The 17,600-nt window shown below is 43.9% G+C and overlaps 1 protein-coding gene and 1 long non-coding RNA gene across 2 annotated transcripts; both read right to left on the reverse strand.

Moving 5' to 3' along the window:
- Nucleotides 1-2,937: 2,937 nt before the first annotated feature.
- Nucleotides 2,938-12,147, reverse strand: LOC310867517 (protein NLRC3-like; the record flags this gene model as incomplete). The annotated part of the gene is made up of 8 exons (XM_083777632.1): nt 2,938-2,972; nt 3,914-3,975; nt 7,730-7,888; nt 8,177-8,350; nt 8,702-8,875; nt 9,333-9,387; nt 9,765-9,922; nt 10,793-12,147. The coding sequence occupies 8 exons, from the start codon at nt 12,145-12,147 to the stop codon at nt 2,938-2,940; spliced, it is 2,172 nt and encodes a 723-aa protein (XP_083633758.1).
- A 94-nt stretch (nt 12,148-12,241) lies between these two features.
- On the reverse strand, nt 12,242-17,314 carry LOC310867850. Its single transcript, XR_014570034.1, has 3 exons — nt 17,224-17,314; nt 13,146-13,455; nt 12,242-12,674 (listed from the first exon to the last, which is right to left on the reverse strand). It is a non-coding gene; the product is annotated as an uncharacterized lncRNA (long non-coding RNA).
- Between the last annotated feature and the right edge of the window lie 286 nt (nt 17,315-17,600).

Below are 17,600 nucleotides of genomic sequence, written 5' to 3' on the forward strand. Positions count from 1 at the left end.
GATACTTTCACCCTATAGTTGGTAAAAGAAAACCTGTACTGTACGTCACCAAGAGGGGGCGACGTCTTTTCTGTGGGCTTTAAACTCTAGCCCACATGACTCAGAATAGATTTAAACTCTAGCCCACATGACTCAGAATAGATTTAAACTCTAGCCCACATGACTCAGAATAGATTTAAACTCTATAGCCCACATGACTCAGAATAGATTTAAACTCTAGCCCACGTGACTCAGAATAGATTTAAACTCTAGCCCACATGACTCAGAATAGATTTAAACTCTAGCCCACATGACTCAGAATAGATTTAAACTCCATTTAAACTATGGTGGACATACCTCACCTTAGTGTTAGTGACAACACAAACATTAAACTATGTTCATTGTTAACGGCATTTAATGTTTTTGTTTTTGTTTACAAGAGGGTCCACCTTGTTCAATTCATCAAAAACATTCAGAGACGTAAAAATATACACTTGTATATAGCTAAAGAACAGAACAGGAATTCATCATAAAGGAGGTAAAAAGGGAAAAGAAACATATACAGTGAGGGGGAAAAGGGGGGGGTGCAGGGTGGGGGGGGGGATTCAGGTTTTACGGGGGCCAGTTTGGAATTGCACCCGGTGGGTGATCACAGATCGGGACTGTGTAATAGAGTCTCTGTATAGCAATCAACAATGTGACTATAGCAATTACATCTCAAAATATACATATATATACAAAGCAAAACAATTAATAGGGGCTTGTTTAAACACATCTAATGTATAGGTCGCTGCGGACATCAGGCTGTTTTAGCCGTTCATAAATCAGTTACATATACATCATCATTCTATAATTAACCCATTTTGGCCGGGAACCCCTTTTGGTGTTTGCATTATGTTATGCTTTAGCTATTGAAAAATAGCAGATCTACAAGCTCGTAGCGCGCCACCGAGTGGCGCGCTACGAGCTTGTAGGTCTGCTATTTTTAGAAAAATTGAAGAACGACTGACATAGAAACGTAGCTTTTTCAGAAAACTGTCAGAATGTAGAAGACATTTATAGAATCTGATCTCAGGTCAGAATGGGAATTGAAAATATCCTTGAGTAAAAGTACAAAAGTATCGGCATCAAAATGTACTTAAAGTACTGCAAGTAAAAGTATTCATATTGCAGAATGTCCCACTTCACAATTCCAAAATGTCTATTGAAAATATAGCAGATCTACAAGCTCTCAATGTGTCGCGTTGCGACGCATTGTGAGCCAGGGGGTCCCTGGTACAACACATGTTCAGATGGGGGTCCCTGGTACAACACATGTTCAGATGGGGGTCCCTGGTACAACACATGTTCAGATGGGGGTCCCTGGTACAACACATGTTCAGATGGGGGTCCCTGGTACAACACATGTTCAGATGGGGGTCCCTGGTACAACACATGTTCAGATGGGGGTCCCTGGTACAACACATGTTCAGATTGGGGTCCCTGGTACAACACATGTTCAGATGGGGGTCCCTGGTACAACACATGTTCAGATGGGGGTCCCTGGTACAACACATGTTCAGATGGGGGTCCCTTGTACAACACATGTTCAGATGGGGGTCCCTGGTACAACACATGTTCAGATGGGGGTCCCTGGTACAACACATGTTCAGATGGGGGTCCCTGGTACAACACATGTTCAGATGGGGGTCCCTGGTACAACAAATGTTCAGATGGGGGTCCCTGGTACAACACATGTTCAGATGGGGGGTCCCTGGTACAACACATGTTCAGATGGGGGTCCCTGGTACAACACATGTTCAGATGGCGGTCCAACGTGTTCAGGGGTTCTTGGGGAGGTTACAGGGGTCTTTGAGGGGGTTACAGGGGTCCTTGAGGGGGTTCCAGGGGTCTTTGAGGGGTTCCAGGGGTCCTTGAGGGGGTTCCAGGGGTCCTTGAGGGGGTTACAGGGGTCTTTGAGGGGTTACAGGGGTCTTTGAGGGGGTTCCAGGGGTCCTTGAGGGGGTTACAGGGGTCTTTGAGGGGGTTACAGGGGTCTTTGAGGGGGTTACAGGGGTCCTTGAGGGGGTTCCAGGGGTCTTTGAGGGGTTACAGGGGTCCTTGAGGGGGTTCCAGGGGTCCTTCAGGGGGTTCCAGGGGTCCTTGAGGGGGTTCCAGGTGGTCCTTCAGGGGGTCCACAAGCTGCCTGTGAGCGGCACAGCTGTGTGTGTGTTTGTGTGTACCACGGAATGCAATGATTTGATTGGCTGACGTTGTCATCATTATGATGCATGATGACAGTCAAGAGCGCCGCTCACTTCACACAGGTGTGATTCTTTGAATAATAATGAACATTGTATCAAAAACGTATCTGGTCTTATCTGTCTGTCTCTCGTCATCATCATCATGATGATGATGTCACATGTGGAGTAACCATGGCGACCTGATGTGACCGTCGCATAGAGACTCTATCTGTGCTCACACAGAAACACTGAGGAGCCAGACCACGTCAACCAGAACCCAACACATAGCGGTTCAGTGGACGTGGTCTGGAAGGTGTGCAGGCGGGTCAGAGTGTCCTCTGAGGACACGTCATAGAAGGACAGAGTCCCAGCGGGACGGTCCACATACAGTGCTACTCTGTAGACCCCGTTGGAGCATCCAGAGGAGACAGGGAGGACAGTCCTCTTCCCATTGTGGCTGACAGTGTAACTTTTACCATAACACCCCAGACTCCAGGACATGACACTGCCTCCAAGCCCACAGGAAGCACCACCTCCTTTCCTGCTGATTCTTCTGTCAGTCCCTGCTATCTGAACCCATCCACTGCACTCTACCTCAGAGTAGCAGCGTTCGCTCACACTCTCTGCACTCAGAACCTGACGCCACGGTCCATCAAACCTCTGAGGATGATCAGGATACTGATGACTCTGTCCCTCCACCAGTGTGACCTTCCTGTTGTCCTCAGACAGAGTGAGGTCACAGTGTGCTGTGTTTGGGTCCAGTGTGAGACGCTGGGAATCTGATGAGAAAACAACACAGTAAACATTAAATACATTATTCACTGACTAAAACGCACACACACACACACACACACACACACGAAGATGTGCACAGGCACATGCACGTACATGCACGTAAACACACACACACACGGAGATGTGCAGAGGCACACGCACGTACATGCACGTAAACACACACACGGAGATGTGCACGGGCACACGCACGTACATGCACGTACACACACACACACACACACACACACACGAAGATGTGCACGGGCGCACGCACGTACATGCCCGTACACACACACACACATACAAAGATGTGCACGGGCACACGCACGTACACACACACACACGAAGATGTGCATGGGCACACGCACTCACACAAAGATGTGCACAGGCACACGCACGTACACACACACACACACACACACACACGTGAAGATGTGCACAGGCGCGCACACACACACACACATACACACACACACAAACATATGCACGTACACACACGAAGATGTGCACAGGCACACACAATTACACACACACGAATATGTGCACAGGCGCTCACACACACACACACGAAGATGTGCAAAGGCACACGCACGTACACACACACACACACACGCGCAGACACATGAAGATGTGCACAGGCACAGGCACACGCACGTACACACACACATGAAGAGGCAGGCAGGCAGTTAGGCAGGCAGGCAGGCAGGCAGGCAGACAGACAGACAGACAGACAGACAGACAGACAGACAGACAGACAGACAGACAGACAGACAGACAGACAGACAGACAGACAGACAGACAGACAGACAGACAGACAGACAGACAGACAGACAGACAGACAGACAGACAGACAGACAGACAGACAGACAGACAGACAGACAGACAGACAGACAGACAGACAGACAGACAGACAGACAGACAGACAGACAGAAACTCACATCTTGAAAGGCGTCGAGGATTAATCCAGTGATCTATCCAGTGCTCTCCTCCATGATTCACACTGTAGGAAGAAATGATAAAACATTTCTATTACCATTGAATGATACAGAGAGTATGAACATGCATCACTTCATTAAGACTCTTCAGCTCACATTCACCATTAAACATTTAGTGAATAAAGTAGTGGTTCTCAACCAGTGGTCCTTAAGCATTATGTTATACTTTAACTATTGAAAAATAGTAGATCTACAAGCTTATAGTGCACCACAGAGTGGCGCGCTACGAGCTTGTAGGTCTGCTATTTTTGAAAAATCGTGAAAATATGGCACAAATCTTTGAATATATATTTTTACAAAGCGAACGTATTTTTCCGACGTCAGGCCTAAATGGGTTAAGCATTATGTTATACTTTAGCTATTGAAAAATAGCAGATCTACAAGCTTATAGCGCGCCGCGCGCTATGAGCTTGTAGGTCTGCTATCTTTTCAACGTCAGGCCTAAATGGCATTATGTTATACTTTAACTATTGAAAAATAGCAGATCTACCGCGCTACGTGCTTGTAGATCTTCTATTTTTGAAAAGTCGTGAAAATGCGGTGCAAATCTTTGAATATATATTATTTCAGAGCGAACCACTGATATACTGTAGAAATATAGGTTTTTCAGAAAACTGTCATGATTTAGAAGACATTTTATTATTTTCGACACAAGGCCTAAATGGGTTAAGGGGGCTCCAGGTGGTCCCCAGCTAAATGATGGACAGTTGGTAACACAGTGGATTTACGCTCTCAAGAGATAAATTACTGTTAAACATCTGCATTAATTAATTTAAAAGAAGTCTCCACAATTAGAGAATGTAGAATAATTGTTATTTAGATCAACGTTTTCCTGTTTCTCTACAACAAAATATTTTATGTTTTAGATCTGAGAGGCTACAGTAAATGTCATCAAATGGTGGTCCGTGGCTCAAATGGGTCTGAGAGGCTAAATGTCATCAGATGGTGGTCCGTGGCTCAGATGGGTCTGAGAGGTTAAATGTCATCAAATGGTGGTCCGTGGCTCAGATGGGTCTGAGAGGCTAAATGTCATCAAATGGTGGTCTGTGGCTCAGATGGGTCTGAGAGGCTAAATGTCATCAAATGGTGGTCTGTGGCTCAGATGCCAAATAAATAAATGAAAACCACTGGCATACAGTAAAGCTATTGTATTTAGTATTTATGCATTTAATATTGCATTTATTATTTGTATTTAGTATGTATTTAGTATTTAGTATGCATTTAGTATCTAGTATTGCATTTAGTATTTAGTATTGCATTTAGTATTTATTATTGCATTTCAGTATTTTGTATTGAGGTCCTCGATGCACGTCCCACTGGGAGGAGACCCCGGGGCAGACCAAGGACCATGTCCCACTGGGAGGAGACCCCGGGGCAGACCAAGGACCACGTCCCACTGGGAGGAGACCCCGGGGCAGACCAAGGATCACGTCCCACTGGGAGGAGACCCCGGGGCAGACCAAGGACCACGTCCCACTGGGAGGAGACCCCGGGGCAGACCAAGGATCACGTCCCACTGGGAGGAGACCCCGGGGCAGACCAAGGACCACGTCCCACTGGGAGGAGACCCCGGGGCAGACCAAGGCGCAGTTGGAGGAAACACATCGAATCACTGGCCTTGGAACGTCTCGGAATCCCCCAGGAGGAAGTCACTAATGTTGCTCTGGAGAGGGAAGTCTGGAGCTCTCTGGTGGAGCCGTTGCCCCCGCAACCCGACTACGGATAAGCGATTGAATATGGATGGATGGATGGATTTAGTATTAGGATGCATTTAGTATTTAGTACGCATTTAGTATGGCATAAGATGAATGAACATTAAAACAATAACAATTCCAATTGCACTTGATTTTGATTTGGTGCAGGTGTGATTGAATGACATCAAATAAAGGAAATGAAGCAGACAATGTGGAGGATGAATGAGGAGTAAAGTTGGAGACGGAGAAGGGATATTTTACGCAGCGAGTTGTCCCGTTACCGTGAATAGACATGATCGAATGAGGAGACCGAAAATATGGTCAGATGAGCACATTAAGGAAACACATAAAAACACTGCAGTGTACAGAGCTGTCAGTCAGTCTGTCTGTCTGTCTGTCTGTCTGTCTGTCTGTCTGTCTGTCTGTCTGTCTGTCTGTCTGTGCGTAAACATGGAGGGCTGTCACTGTGTGCGGGGATCCAAGTGCTGGAGACTTTCTTCATTTTGTTTAAAGGAGCATTCAGTGATTTGGGTGCTTTGTAAACCCCCCCGGTCCGCCCCGGTAACAAGATGTGCACATGCACGCTCTACAGTGGGAGGGGGGGGGGGGGGGGGGGACACATGCAACTGGCCAACAGCATGCACACCAAGGACCACCCCGCTCGATCATGATTGGCGGAAGGCCCCTCTCTATCCTGATTGGATGAAGGCTGGGCCACCGAGCCAAAAACGAAACCTAAGGTTTTTTGACCCCAGGGTTTAACTGGGGACAGGGAGGAACTCCATGTCAGCACACTCTACAGTAGGGAGGATTATCAGGATTATTTATATATTGAACACATTGATAAAGTTCATGCTGCGATGACAGCGCAGTGTGAAGACAGCAAATTAAATATGCAAGAATCACAACTTGGTCTGCCCATTCGCAACGACTCTACCAGGGTTATTTAATCCATTCTCTACTCCAGACTCTACCAGAGTTATTTAATCCATTAATAAAATGACTCTACCAGGGTTATTTAATCCATTAATAAAATGACTCTACCAGGGTTATTTAATCCATTGATAAAATGTGACTCTACCAGGGTTATTTAATCCATTAATAAAATGACTCTACCAGGGTTATTTAATCCATTAATAAAATGACTCTACCAGGGTTATTTAATCCATTAATAAAAATGTGACTCTACCAGGGTTATTTAATCCATTAATAAAATGACTCTACCAGGGTTATTTAATCCATTAATAAAATGTGACTCTACCAGGGTTATTTAATCCATTAATAAAATGACTCTACCAGGGTTATTTAATCCATTAATAAAATGACTCTACCAGGGTTATTTAATCCATTAATAAAATGTGACTCTACCAGGGTTATTTAATCCATTAATAAAATGTGACTCTACCAGGGTTATTTAATCCATTAATAAAATGACTCTACCAGGGTTATTTAATCCATTAATAAAATGACTCTACCAGGGTTATTCAATCCATTAATAAAATGTGCCCAGTGATTTTTAAACACGGAGCACTTTTACCGACGGACCGGGTGTTGCTGTAGCAGCTAAATGTAGCCAAAACATTGCGACTAGCGACTGGACAGCGGGGGCCCGTCTAACACATAATCTTTTCTTAGAATTAGACGGAATGATTTGGATCGCGAGTTAACGTTTTAAGATTTCCGTTGTCGTCGGCTAAACAGGGGGGGGGGGGGACATTTACACTGACTGCTTTAGTGCTGGTTGCACCGACTGCTTTAGTGCTGGTTGCACCGACTGCTTTAGTGCTGGTTGCACCGACTGCGACTGCTTTAGTGCTGGTTGCACTGACTGCTTTAGCTTTAGTTCTGCTGACTGATTGGTCGGAGCAGAGTGGATTCAGAGGCGGGGCTACTTGGCCAGTAGAAAACAGCAACATGCATGTGTCTCAGACTCTCTTTCAAACTTCACCGTGCATTGCGTAAATCACAGCCGTTAAAATTAATTTGTGTTGACGCACGATTAACATGTTAACTTTGACAGCCTTAGAAAAACCAAGATGGATGGACACAGTCCAAGTCAACTCACTTGACAGTCTCCAGTCCAGCAGAGAGCAGCGTCTGCTCAGCATCTCCTCCTGGGTGGTTACAGCTGAGGTCCACATGCTTCAGATGGGAGGAGGGGTTGAGGGCTACAGCTGAAGCCAGAGAAGAACATCCTTTCTCTGTGATCGCACAGCCTGACAACCTGCAGAGATATCCACACTTTAACAAACTGCTGTTGATGCTCCAGTACAGAGAAAAACTCTATTTACCTCTGAGTCTGCAGTACAGATCCACACAGAATAAAACTCTATTTACCTCAGTCTGCAGTACAGATCCACACAGAATAAAACTCTATTTACCTCAGAGTCTGCAGCACAGATCCACACAGAATAAAACTCTATTTACCTCAGAGTCTGCAGTACAGATCCACAAAGAATAAAACTCTATTTACCTCAGAGTCTGCAGTACAGATCCACACAGGATAATTTACCTCAGAGTCTGCAGGTGACAATGTGGACTCTTCACTCCGGCACATAGAAGCTCAATTCCAGAGTCCTGCAGGTTGTTCAAAGTCAGGTCTAATTCTCTCAAATGGGAAGGATTGGAGGCGAGAGCCGAGGCCAGAACTTCACAGCTTCTCTCCGACAACCAGCAGTTCTTCAGACTAAATGAATACAACCAGATGGGGGGGGGGGGGGGGGTGGGGGGGGGGGGAAGAGAGAGAGAGAGAGAGAGAGAGAGAGAGAGAGAGAGAGAGAGAGAGAGAGAGAGATAGAGAGAGAGAGAGAGAGAGAGAGATTTTAAGACGAATAAAATACATATTCCTGCCATACAATTTCCATTGGCTCATGCAGCATAAGTTTTCCACATAAAACCTTCTCTCAGTGTGAGTTACCATGATATCAAACCTTATGCACACTTCAAATAAAGTACCACCTCCATAATAACTGCATTATAATCACTTACTATAACAGAACGTAACCAAATAAAAATAAAAATGGTGAATTAATCTGACCTGAGAATCTCCAGACAACAGTTTGGGCTCTTCAGTGCAGCACAGATGAGATCCACTCCGGAATCCGTCAAGACGTTTCCACTCAAGTCCAGTTCTCTCAAATGGGACGGATTGGAGCTGAGAGCTGAAGCCACAACTTCAATGTGTTCCTTCTTGAGGTCACAGTCAACAAGTCTGTAATTACAGATTAAATGTAAAATCAGAGATGATCAAAACAGAACAGACCACGTTCACTGTCAAAAAGGTTCCCTGTGGAGCTGTCTGAAATGTGTGTGTGTGGATACTTTTCTGACTAAGCAAATAAGAGGCATATTGAATTTAAATGTTCTCATAACATTCCACTGTTTTCATTTGAATCGAATACAAACATTAAATAATGAAAATAACAACTCGTTGCTGTTGCTCCACTCTGACAGTGAAGTGAAGAAATGTTCTGTCAACAGATGAACAGCCTGTACGACCGCATGACATTTGTTAAATATTTTGGTTTGCTTAACAAAGTCCTCTGTGAACGCTAAACAGACCTAATGCAAAATGCAACAATTTAAACATTTGGTCCTTGATCCAGACCTTGTAAGCAAACGTTAGGTGTGAAAGGCACCTAAAATATCTTCAATCTAGTTCTTCAGACATTAGCAGGATGTCAGTGAGAACAGAGAAGTGGAAGATAGATGGAAATCGTGGAACTTGCATTTAAATATATTAAGTAATGTGTAAACGTAATGACCAAGCTCATTGTTTAAAAGACCATCCTCTGTACACCCCCTCACTAATGGTACGGTCCATTTCTCATTTGGTATAGTCTGTTTTCATTGTAGAATAACTAATGAGGACACTGGTAAATAGTACACACACACACACACACACACACACACACACACACACACACACACACACACACACACACACACACACACACACAGTGTGAGTTACCATGATATCAAACCTTATCCACACTTCAAATAAAGTACCACCTCCATAATAACTGCATTATAATCACTTACTATAACAGAACGTAACCAAATAAAAATAGTAAATTAATCTGACCTGAGAATCTCCAGACAACAGTTTGGGCTCTTCAGTGCAGCACAGATGAGATCCACTCCGGAATCCTTCAAGGCGTTTCGACTCAAGTCCAGTTCTCTCAAATGGGACGGATTGGAGCTGAGAGCTGAAGCCACAACTTCAATGTGTTTCTTCTCGAGGTCACAGCCAGCAAGTCTGTAATTACAGATTAAATGTAAAATCAGAGATGATCAAAACAGAACAGACCACGTTCACTGTCAAAGAGGTTCCCTGTGGAGCTGTCTGAAATGTGTGTGTGTGGATACTTTTCTGACTAAGCAAATAAGAGGCATATTGAATTTAAATGTTCTCCTAACATTCCACTGTTTTCATTTGAATCGAATACAAACATTAAATAATGAAAATAACAACTCGTTGCTGTTGCTCCACTCTGACAGTGAAGTGAAGAAATGTTCTGTCAACAGATGAACAGCCTGTACGACCGCATGACATTTGTTCAATATTTTGGTTTGCTTAACAAAGTCCTCCGTGAACGCTAAGCAGACCTAATGCAAAATGCAACAACGTAAACATTTGGTCCTTGATCCAGACCTTGTAAGCAAACGTTAGGTGTGAAAGGAACCTACAAGATCTTCAATCTATTCTTCAGACATTAGCAGGATGTCAGTAAGAATAGAGAACAGAGAAGTGGAAGATAGATGGAAATCGTGGAACTTACATTTAAATGTATTAAGTAACATGTGAACATAATGAGCTCATTGTTTAAAAGACCATCCTCTGTACACCCCTTCACTAATGGTACGGTCCATTTCTCATTTGGTATATATTCTGTTTTCATTGTAGAATAACTAATGAGGACACTGGTAAATAGCACACACACACAGTAATTTTAACTATATAATAATGTTGTCATTTCTCACAATGACTCTCTCTCTCTTTCTCGTGTGTTTGATGTGTTTATTTTGAATGAATGAATGAATGAATGAATGAATGAATGAATGAATTAATTAATTAAGTCTATGTGTAAATCTGCTCTAACATGTTGGTAATCACATGACTACTAACCTGGCTGTTGTGCAGTTGCTCACAGCTGGGACCAGTCTCAATCGCCTGTTGTTTGATGTGTTGCATTTCTGCAGGTCCAACACCCCCAGAACCTCCTCTGACATCTGAATCATTCTGACCAGAGCTGAACACTGCGTGTCAGAGAGTTCCTTCCCTGACTCCAGGTACTGTTGGATCCCCTGACTTACTGAGAGGGCCTTCATCTCCATCAAGCATTGGAAGATGTTGATACATCTGTCAGGAGAGCCACTGCAGGGATCCATCTCCTTCAGGTTGCTGATGGCTCTCTGGATCTCCACTGGACTGTTCTCTGCCTGAACCAGCAGACCTCCTAACCGTCTCTGGTTGTCCTCCAGTGAGAGACCATGAAGGAAACGGACAAAGAGGTCCAGGTGGCCCTTTTCGCTCTGCAGAGCTTTGTGCATAGCAGCCTTCAGGAAGTCAGACAGGGAGCTTTTGTGGTTGAACTCATCATTGTTCAGGAATGCCTTCAGGACCGCCAAGTTCTTCAGAGTGAAGAAGGGGAACCCTCGCCTCTTGTTCTTCTGTGTGAAACAGTCAAACAGGTAGACTGCAGCCAGAAACTCCTGGATGCTCAGATGAACAAAACAGTAGACGGTTTTACCCTGGCTGAATTTACTGTCTGGTTTGAAGATCGACGTGCACAGTCCTGAGTCCACTGGGCCCTCTCTGATGTCAATTTGACATCTCTCCAGGTCTTCTTGGTAGAAAATGATGTTGCTTTTCTGCAGGTGTTCAAACGCCAGCTGTCCCAGCTTCTGGAGAAAAGCTTTATCAGCCTCTGTGAGTTCCTCTTGTTTCCCACCATGCCTTAACCACTTCCTCTTCATCAAAACAAACAGGAAGTGGCTGTAAATCCCAGCCAGGGTCTTGGGGAGCTCTCCTCTCTCATCCGTCTGCAACATGTACTGCAGAACATCGACAATGATCGAACAGTAGAACGGGGTTTCACACATGATGTGGAATTGCTTTGATGCTTTGATGTGTGAGATGATTCTCTCAGCCTGCTTCTCATTTCTGCATCTCTTCTGGATGTACTTCACCATCGCGTCATCAGTGAACCCTCTCACCTCCGTCATCACATCAACCAAGCCATCAGGGATCTGTTTGGCTGCTGCAGGGCGTGTGGTTATCCAGAGGTGAGCAGAGCGAAGCAGGTTCCCTTTGATGAGGTTGACCAGTAGAACTTCCAGAGGGACAGCCTTGGTCAAATCATTAGAGCAGTCATGCTTAGATACAAAGTCCAGCTTCAAGTGGCATTCATCGTAACCTTCCAGAACAAACATGACTTTGAAAGGACTCTGGTCGTAGTTGGCGTTTCCTGACATCTGCATCTCAGTGAAGATGTAATCAAGACCATCTTCTGGAATGCATTTGGTTACGTAAATGCATTCGTGGATAAGCTGTGCCAAACTAAACTCTCGCCCCTTGAGCAAATTGAGCTGGCGGAATAGGAGCAAGAAGATGAGATGGGGATCTTGGGGATCTTGATATTTTTTCTTTGCCCAGTCAGAGAGAAACTTGAGTGCGAGAAAGGTTTTCCCGACTCCAGCGTCACCAGTGGACAACACTGTTCTTATGGGTTTGTTTGGTCGAGAAGGGTGTTTGTAGATTTTACTGAGTTGGACATCCTGGCCTGCTTTCTTCCTCTCCATCTGAGTGACCACAGGATCGCTGCTGATCTTTGTTTTATCGATATGTGTGACAGTGAGACGCGAGTAAGATTCATCAAATTCCTCCCTGTCCTCCGTTGGTACTGCCCCTAAAGGTAAAGACGCAAATGGTTCCCTAACGTTTGTCTGGAGCTTCTCTTGGTAGTGTGTAATAGGATGGTCACCTGTTTGTGTTTTCACCAGGACAGCTGAAAGGAACAAAGCAATTCATTTAGATATTGAGAGAAATTAGCAGATAGGCACATTATTGTTAACATAACAGGAAATAACAGGGAAATGAATAGAACGGCATGATTTGTTTACATGATAAATAACATGTTACGACTTCACTTGTTTTACTAAATCTTAATCAATCAATGCCATAATGGAAGTCAATGAGACAAGGAGTGTTGCATCAGAGTGATGTCACAGATACCTGACTTTTCCAATACTTCAGATCTTCAACAGAACTAATTAAGTATAACTAACAAAGGCCTCATGCAGACTCAGCGTTTGTGAAATATGACTAATTTAATGTGTTTGTTATTTAATAGCCATGTAAATGGTAAATGGTGCATTTATATAGCGTCTTTATCCAAGGCATATATATATATATATATATATATATATATATACACACACTGTGTTTGTGAGTTGTGTTAACTTGTCTCTTCATCTACCTTTGGGTGTGTTTGGATCCACTAGATCAGAGGTTTCCAAACACTGGTTCGATGATAATCTACTGACTAGATCATTCCTGGTGATCTTCTCCAGAACATTCTTCAGGATCTGATCTGCATTACTGGTGTATTTCTGCACGATCAGATCCACAGTCTGCGTCCTGCTAGCGTTCTCCAGAAGGTACGTTGGGATCGGCTGGACAACTTCCAGGTGTTGGAGATGCCACTGGAAGTCTTTGTACTCCTCGTTTCGCAGATCCTGCAGAATCTCCAACATGTGGACCGCATTAGGTGTCCCCATGGTCTAGTCCTGTAGAAACAGAGGATGTTAACATCTCCATGGTCTAGTCCTGTAGAAACAGAGGATGTTAACATCTTCATGGTCTAGTCCTGTAGAAACAGAGGATGTTAACATCTTCATGGTCTAGTCCTGTAGAAACAGAGGATGTTAACATCTCTATGGTCTAGTCCTGTAGAAACAGAGGATGTTAACGTCTCCATGGTCTAGTCCTGTAGAAACAGAGGATGTTAACATCTCCATGGTCTAGTCCTGTAGAAACAGAAGATGTTAACATCTTCATGGTCTAGTCCTGTAGAAACAGAGGATGTTAACATCTTCATGGTCTAGTCGTGTAGAAACAGAGGATGTTAACATCTTCATGGTCTAGTCCTGTAGAAACAGAGGATGTTAACATCTTCATGGTCTAGTCCTGTAGAAACAGAGGATGTTAACATCTTCATGGTCTAGTCCTGTAGAAACAGAGGATGTTAACATCTTCATGGTCTAGTCCTGTATAAACAGAGGATGTTAACGTCTCCATGGTCTAGTCCTGTAGAAACAGAGCACGTTAACATCTTCATGGTCTAGTCCTGTAGAAACAGGAGACAAGTCCAGGAAAAATAAGTAAAAAGTGTGGTTGCATTTTAAAATATGCCAAGATGACCGAGAAAAAGTGGTGTGCCAAAAACGAGACAAGAAAATGGCATATCACAATTCCACGACGAGTTTGAAGAATCACTTGGAACATGTGAGTATCATAATAAACGAAACGTGCCTCGGAGGCGGAACATAATTAGTCATTAGACCATGGCTAATGGGCTAATTATGTTTCTAATCTAAAGGTTATAAACATGAGATCAATCTGGATGGTTCATCTGCCGGTTCCAGCACGACTCAAACCACATTGGAGTCAACAGTGAGGAGGCTTACGGATCACAGGAAGGGTGCCTTAACCGCTGGACTTGTCTCAATGATTGCCATGGACATGAGACCAATAAACATTATAGAAGGAAAAGGGTTTAAACGTTTCATGAAAATAGTCCTCCACTGGCTCCCGGTCGCTGCCCGCACAGAATACAAAACTCTGATGCTGGCATTCAAGGCAACCAAAGGTATGGCTCCCCCATATCTTGCAAGTATGATTGAACCCTACAAACCCTCCCGCGCACTCAGATCAGCCAACGCAGGGAAGCTGGAAGTACCCTCACTAAAAACGCCGGGACAACGCTCCACACGTCCCAAACTCTTCTCCCTTCTGGCTCCAAAACTGTGGAATGCACTTCCCATTGCAGTCAGAACTGCAGCATCACTCCGAATCTTCCGCCATAGTCTAAAAACCCACCTTTTCAGACTCCATCATGGCCCATAGCACTTACCCTACCCCCTTAGATAGCATCTGATACAGACTTATAGCATGTTATGTAGACGGCACTATAATTGCATTGTATATAGTCATAGCACGCCATAGTACATATATATAGCATAAAGCATAGTAGTATATATATAGTTTATATGTATAGTCTCATAATATAGATATTCCACTGTTACTTTCTTAGCTTACGCATGTTTTATGATAAATGCTTTTGTGATGTATTTCCCATGCTTTTGTTCTTGATTATTGTAAATTGCTCTGGATTAAGAGCGTCTGCTAAATGCCTAAATTGTAAATTGTAAATAGTGGTGCCAGGCTATACTTTGCCAAAGAGAGAGTATGTCTCAAGTGAACTTACTGTAAAACACAAAGTCATAAAGAATCCAGTTCCTAGTGAAATTGATGAGTGCGCTGCAGTTAGTTTCACAACGGATATATGGTCCAGTATAAAAATGGAAGGATATATGACGGTGAGAGGTCACATGATAAGCAGCGGCTGGGAAATGAAAAATGACGTGCTAGAGACCAAGATAATGGAGGAGTCTCACACAGGTGTAAACATTGCAACAAGTCTTGGAGAAGTAGAAGTGGTTGAATATAAATATAAATCCATATTCTGCATTCCAAGAACATGATGTTTTACCTGAGTTGTTGCGGTTCCACGTCACTCACCATAAAAGGAGTGTCTTCACCGCTCTCACAGGACAGGAAACAGGAACTGACCATAAAAGGACCTGACAGGCAGGCAGGCAGACAGGCAGGCAGACAGACAGGCGGGCAAGCAGACAGGCAGGCAGGCAGGCAGGCAGACAGACAGGCAGGCAGGCAGGCAGGCAGGCAGACAGGCAGGCAGGCAGGCAGGCAGGCAGGCAGGCAGGCAGGCAGACAGACGAGGTGTGAGTTATGTTTCTCTGGAAAATACATTGAAATATGATAAGTACAGTTACAGTTGTTCAACATTAAGGATACTTTATGTAATATAATGATATAGAGTAAATACTAAGTACTACATTTAAATATATAAATATTGTACTTTTGACTCTGTTACGTTTTAGAGACAAACTTAATACAGCCTAGTACTTAAACCCTACGTCAAACAGTGTGAAAACAACCGATCTACAAACACACATGTTGCACGATGTGTGCCGTTGATTGATTGAATACTTTAGTCAGAATTGTAAACAGTAGGTACAGTGTGACACGTTGTGAGCTTGTAGATCAACGCCAAGATAATAACCGAAGTAGATGGCTGTTTTCACTGTTTCAAATTATTAAAATAACATTAAAAAAACTAATTTCACAAGGTGAACCCCCCCCCTTATAACAAACAGTACACAACAATGACAACATACATAATAACAGCAACATTTTATCCATAGGCTAAATGTGTAAAACTCTCACCAGACATGAAGTTCTTCTGTTTTCAGCGTCGAGTCAAAATGGAGCCGGAACAATCTGTCACTCTGATGATAAAGCAACCTGACACACCTGTGTGTGTGTGTGTGTGTGTGTGTGTGTGTGTGTGTGTGTGTGTCAGTGTGTGTGTGAGAGAGAGAGAGAGAGAGACAAACAAAGCAATAAATCAGGAACAAAGTCTTGTGCGCGTGCACACACACACACACACACACACACACACACACACACACACACACACACACACACACACACACACACACACACACACACACACACACACACACACACACACACAAAAGTATACGTATCAAGGGTCAATTCATGGATATAGTAATGAATAACTATGTACACACATGGGGGGGGGGGTATGTCACCATTACTGTATTAATAACAGTATTAATGACCTGAAGAATGACGTCATACATAACGTTAATTAAATAATGTTAAATAATGTCATTAAAGTTTTTTGGTAATGGAGTCAACTTTAGAGATTGTCCATAGTTTTAAATATTGTTGTGAATTATAATAGATCATTTCAGGTTGCTATTGAAGAGCTGTATGAGCAGGCCTTGTGTGACATGAAGCCAGCCAGCCAGCCAGCCAGCCAGCCAGCCAGCCAGCCAGCCAGCCAGCCAGCCAGCCAGCCAGCCCGCCAGCCAGCCAGCCAGCCAGCCCGCCCGCCCGCCCGTGACTGACTGACTGACTGACTGACTGACTGACTGACTGACAGACAGTTCAAAGTGCCTGTTATCACTGCTTTCAGCATGTTTTATTATCATCTTTATTACACAGTAAGTTTCCATCATCTCCTGACCGGCTCATTAACCCGATAAGGAACGCTTCTCAGGCTAAACTTTAACCCTATACACATTCTGACATTCTCTACTATGATGTCATAGCAACATTATGATGTCAGAGCAACATTATGATGTCATAGCAACACAAATCATGTTTCTAATAAAGAAAGAATATAAATCACATTCCATGATGTTTGTTACGTCTCGGCTCACCTTCATTAAAATGGGATGTGGTGGTGAAGTGCCTTGCTCAGGGACACATGGGCCAATGCCGGGACTCCAACCAAGGACCTTTCTGTTTCCCTGGAAAATATACTGAAATATGAAATCCTGGGCGCTCCACTTCCTCTGCCAACCTGGGGAGAGCAACGGACCGACCTCATACTGTCAAATACAACCTGGGGAGAGCAACGAACCGACCTCATACTGTCAAATACAACCTGAGGAGAGCAACGAACCGACCTCATACTGTCAAATACAACCTGAGGAGAGCAACGAACCGACCCCATACTGTCAAATACAACCTGAGGAGAGCAACGAACCGACCCCATACTGTCAAATACAACCTGAGGAGAGCAACGAACCGACCT

This window comes from Protomyctophum parallelum, assembly GCF_964188405.1.
Source record: "Protomyctophum parallelum genome assembly, chromosome: 12".
NCBI classification, from domain to species: domain Eukaryota; kingdom Metazoa; phylum Chordata; class Actinopteri; order Myctophiformes; family Myctophidae; genus Protomyctophum; species Protomyctophum parallelum.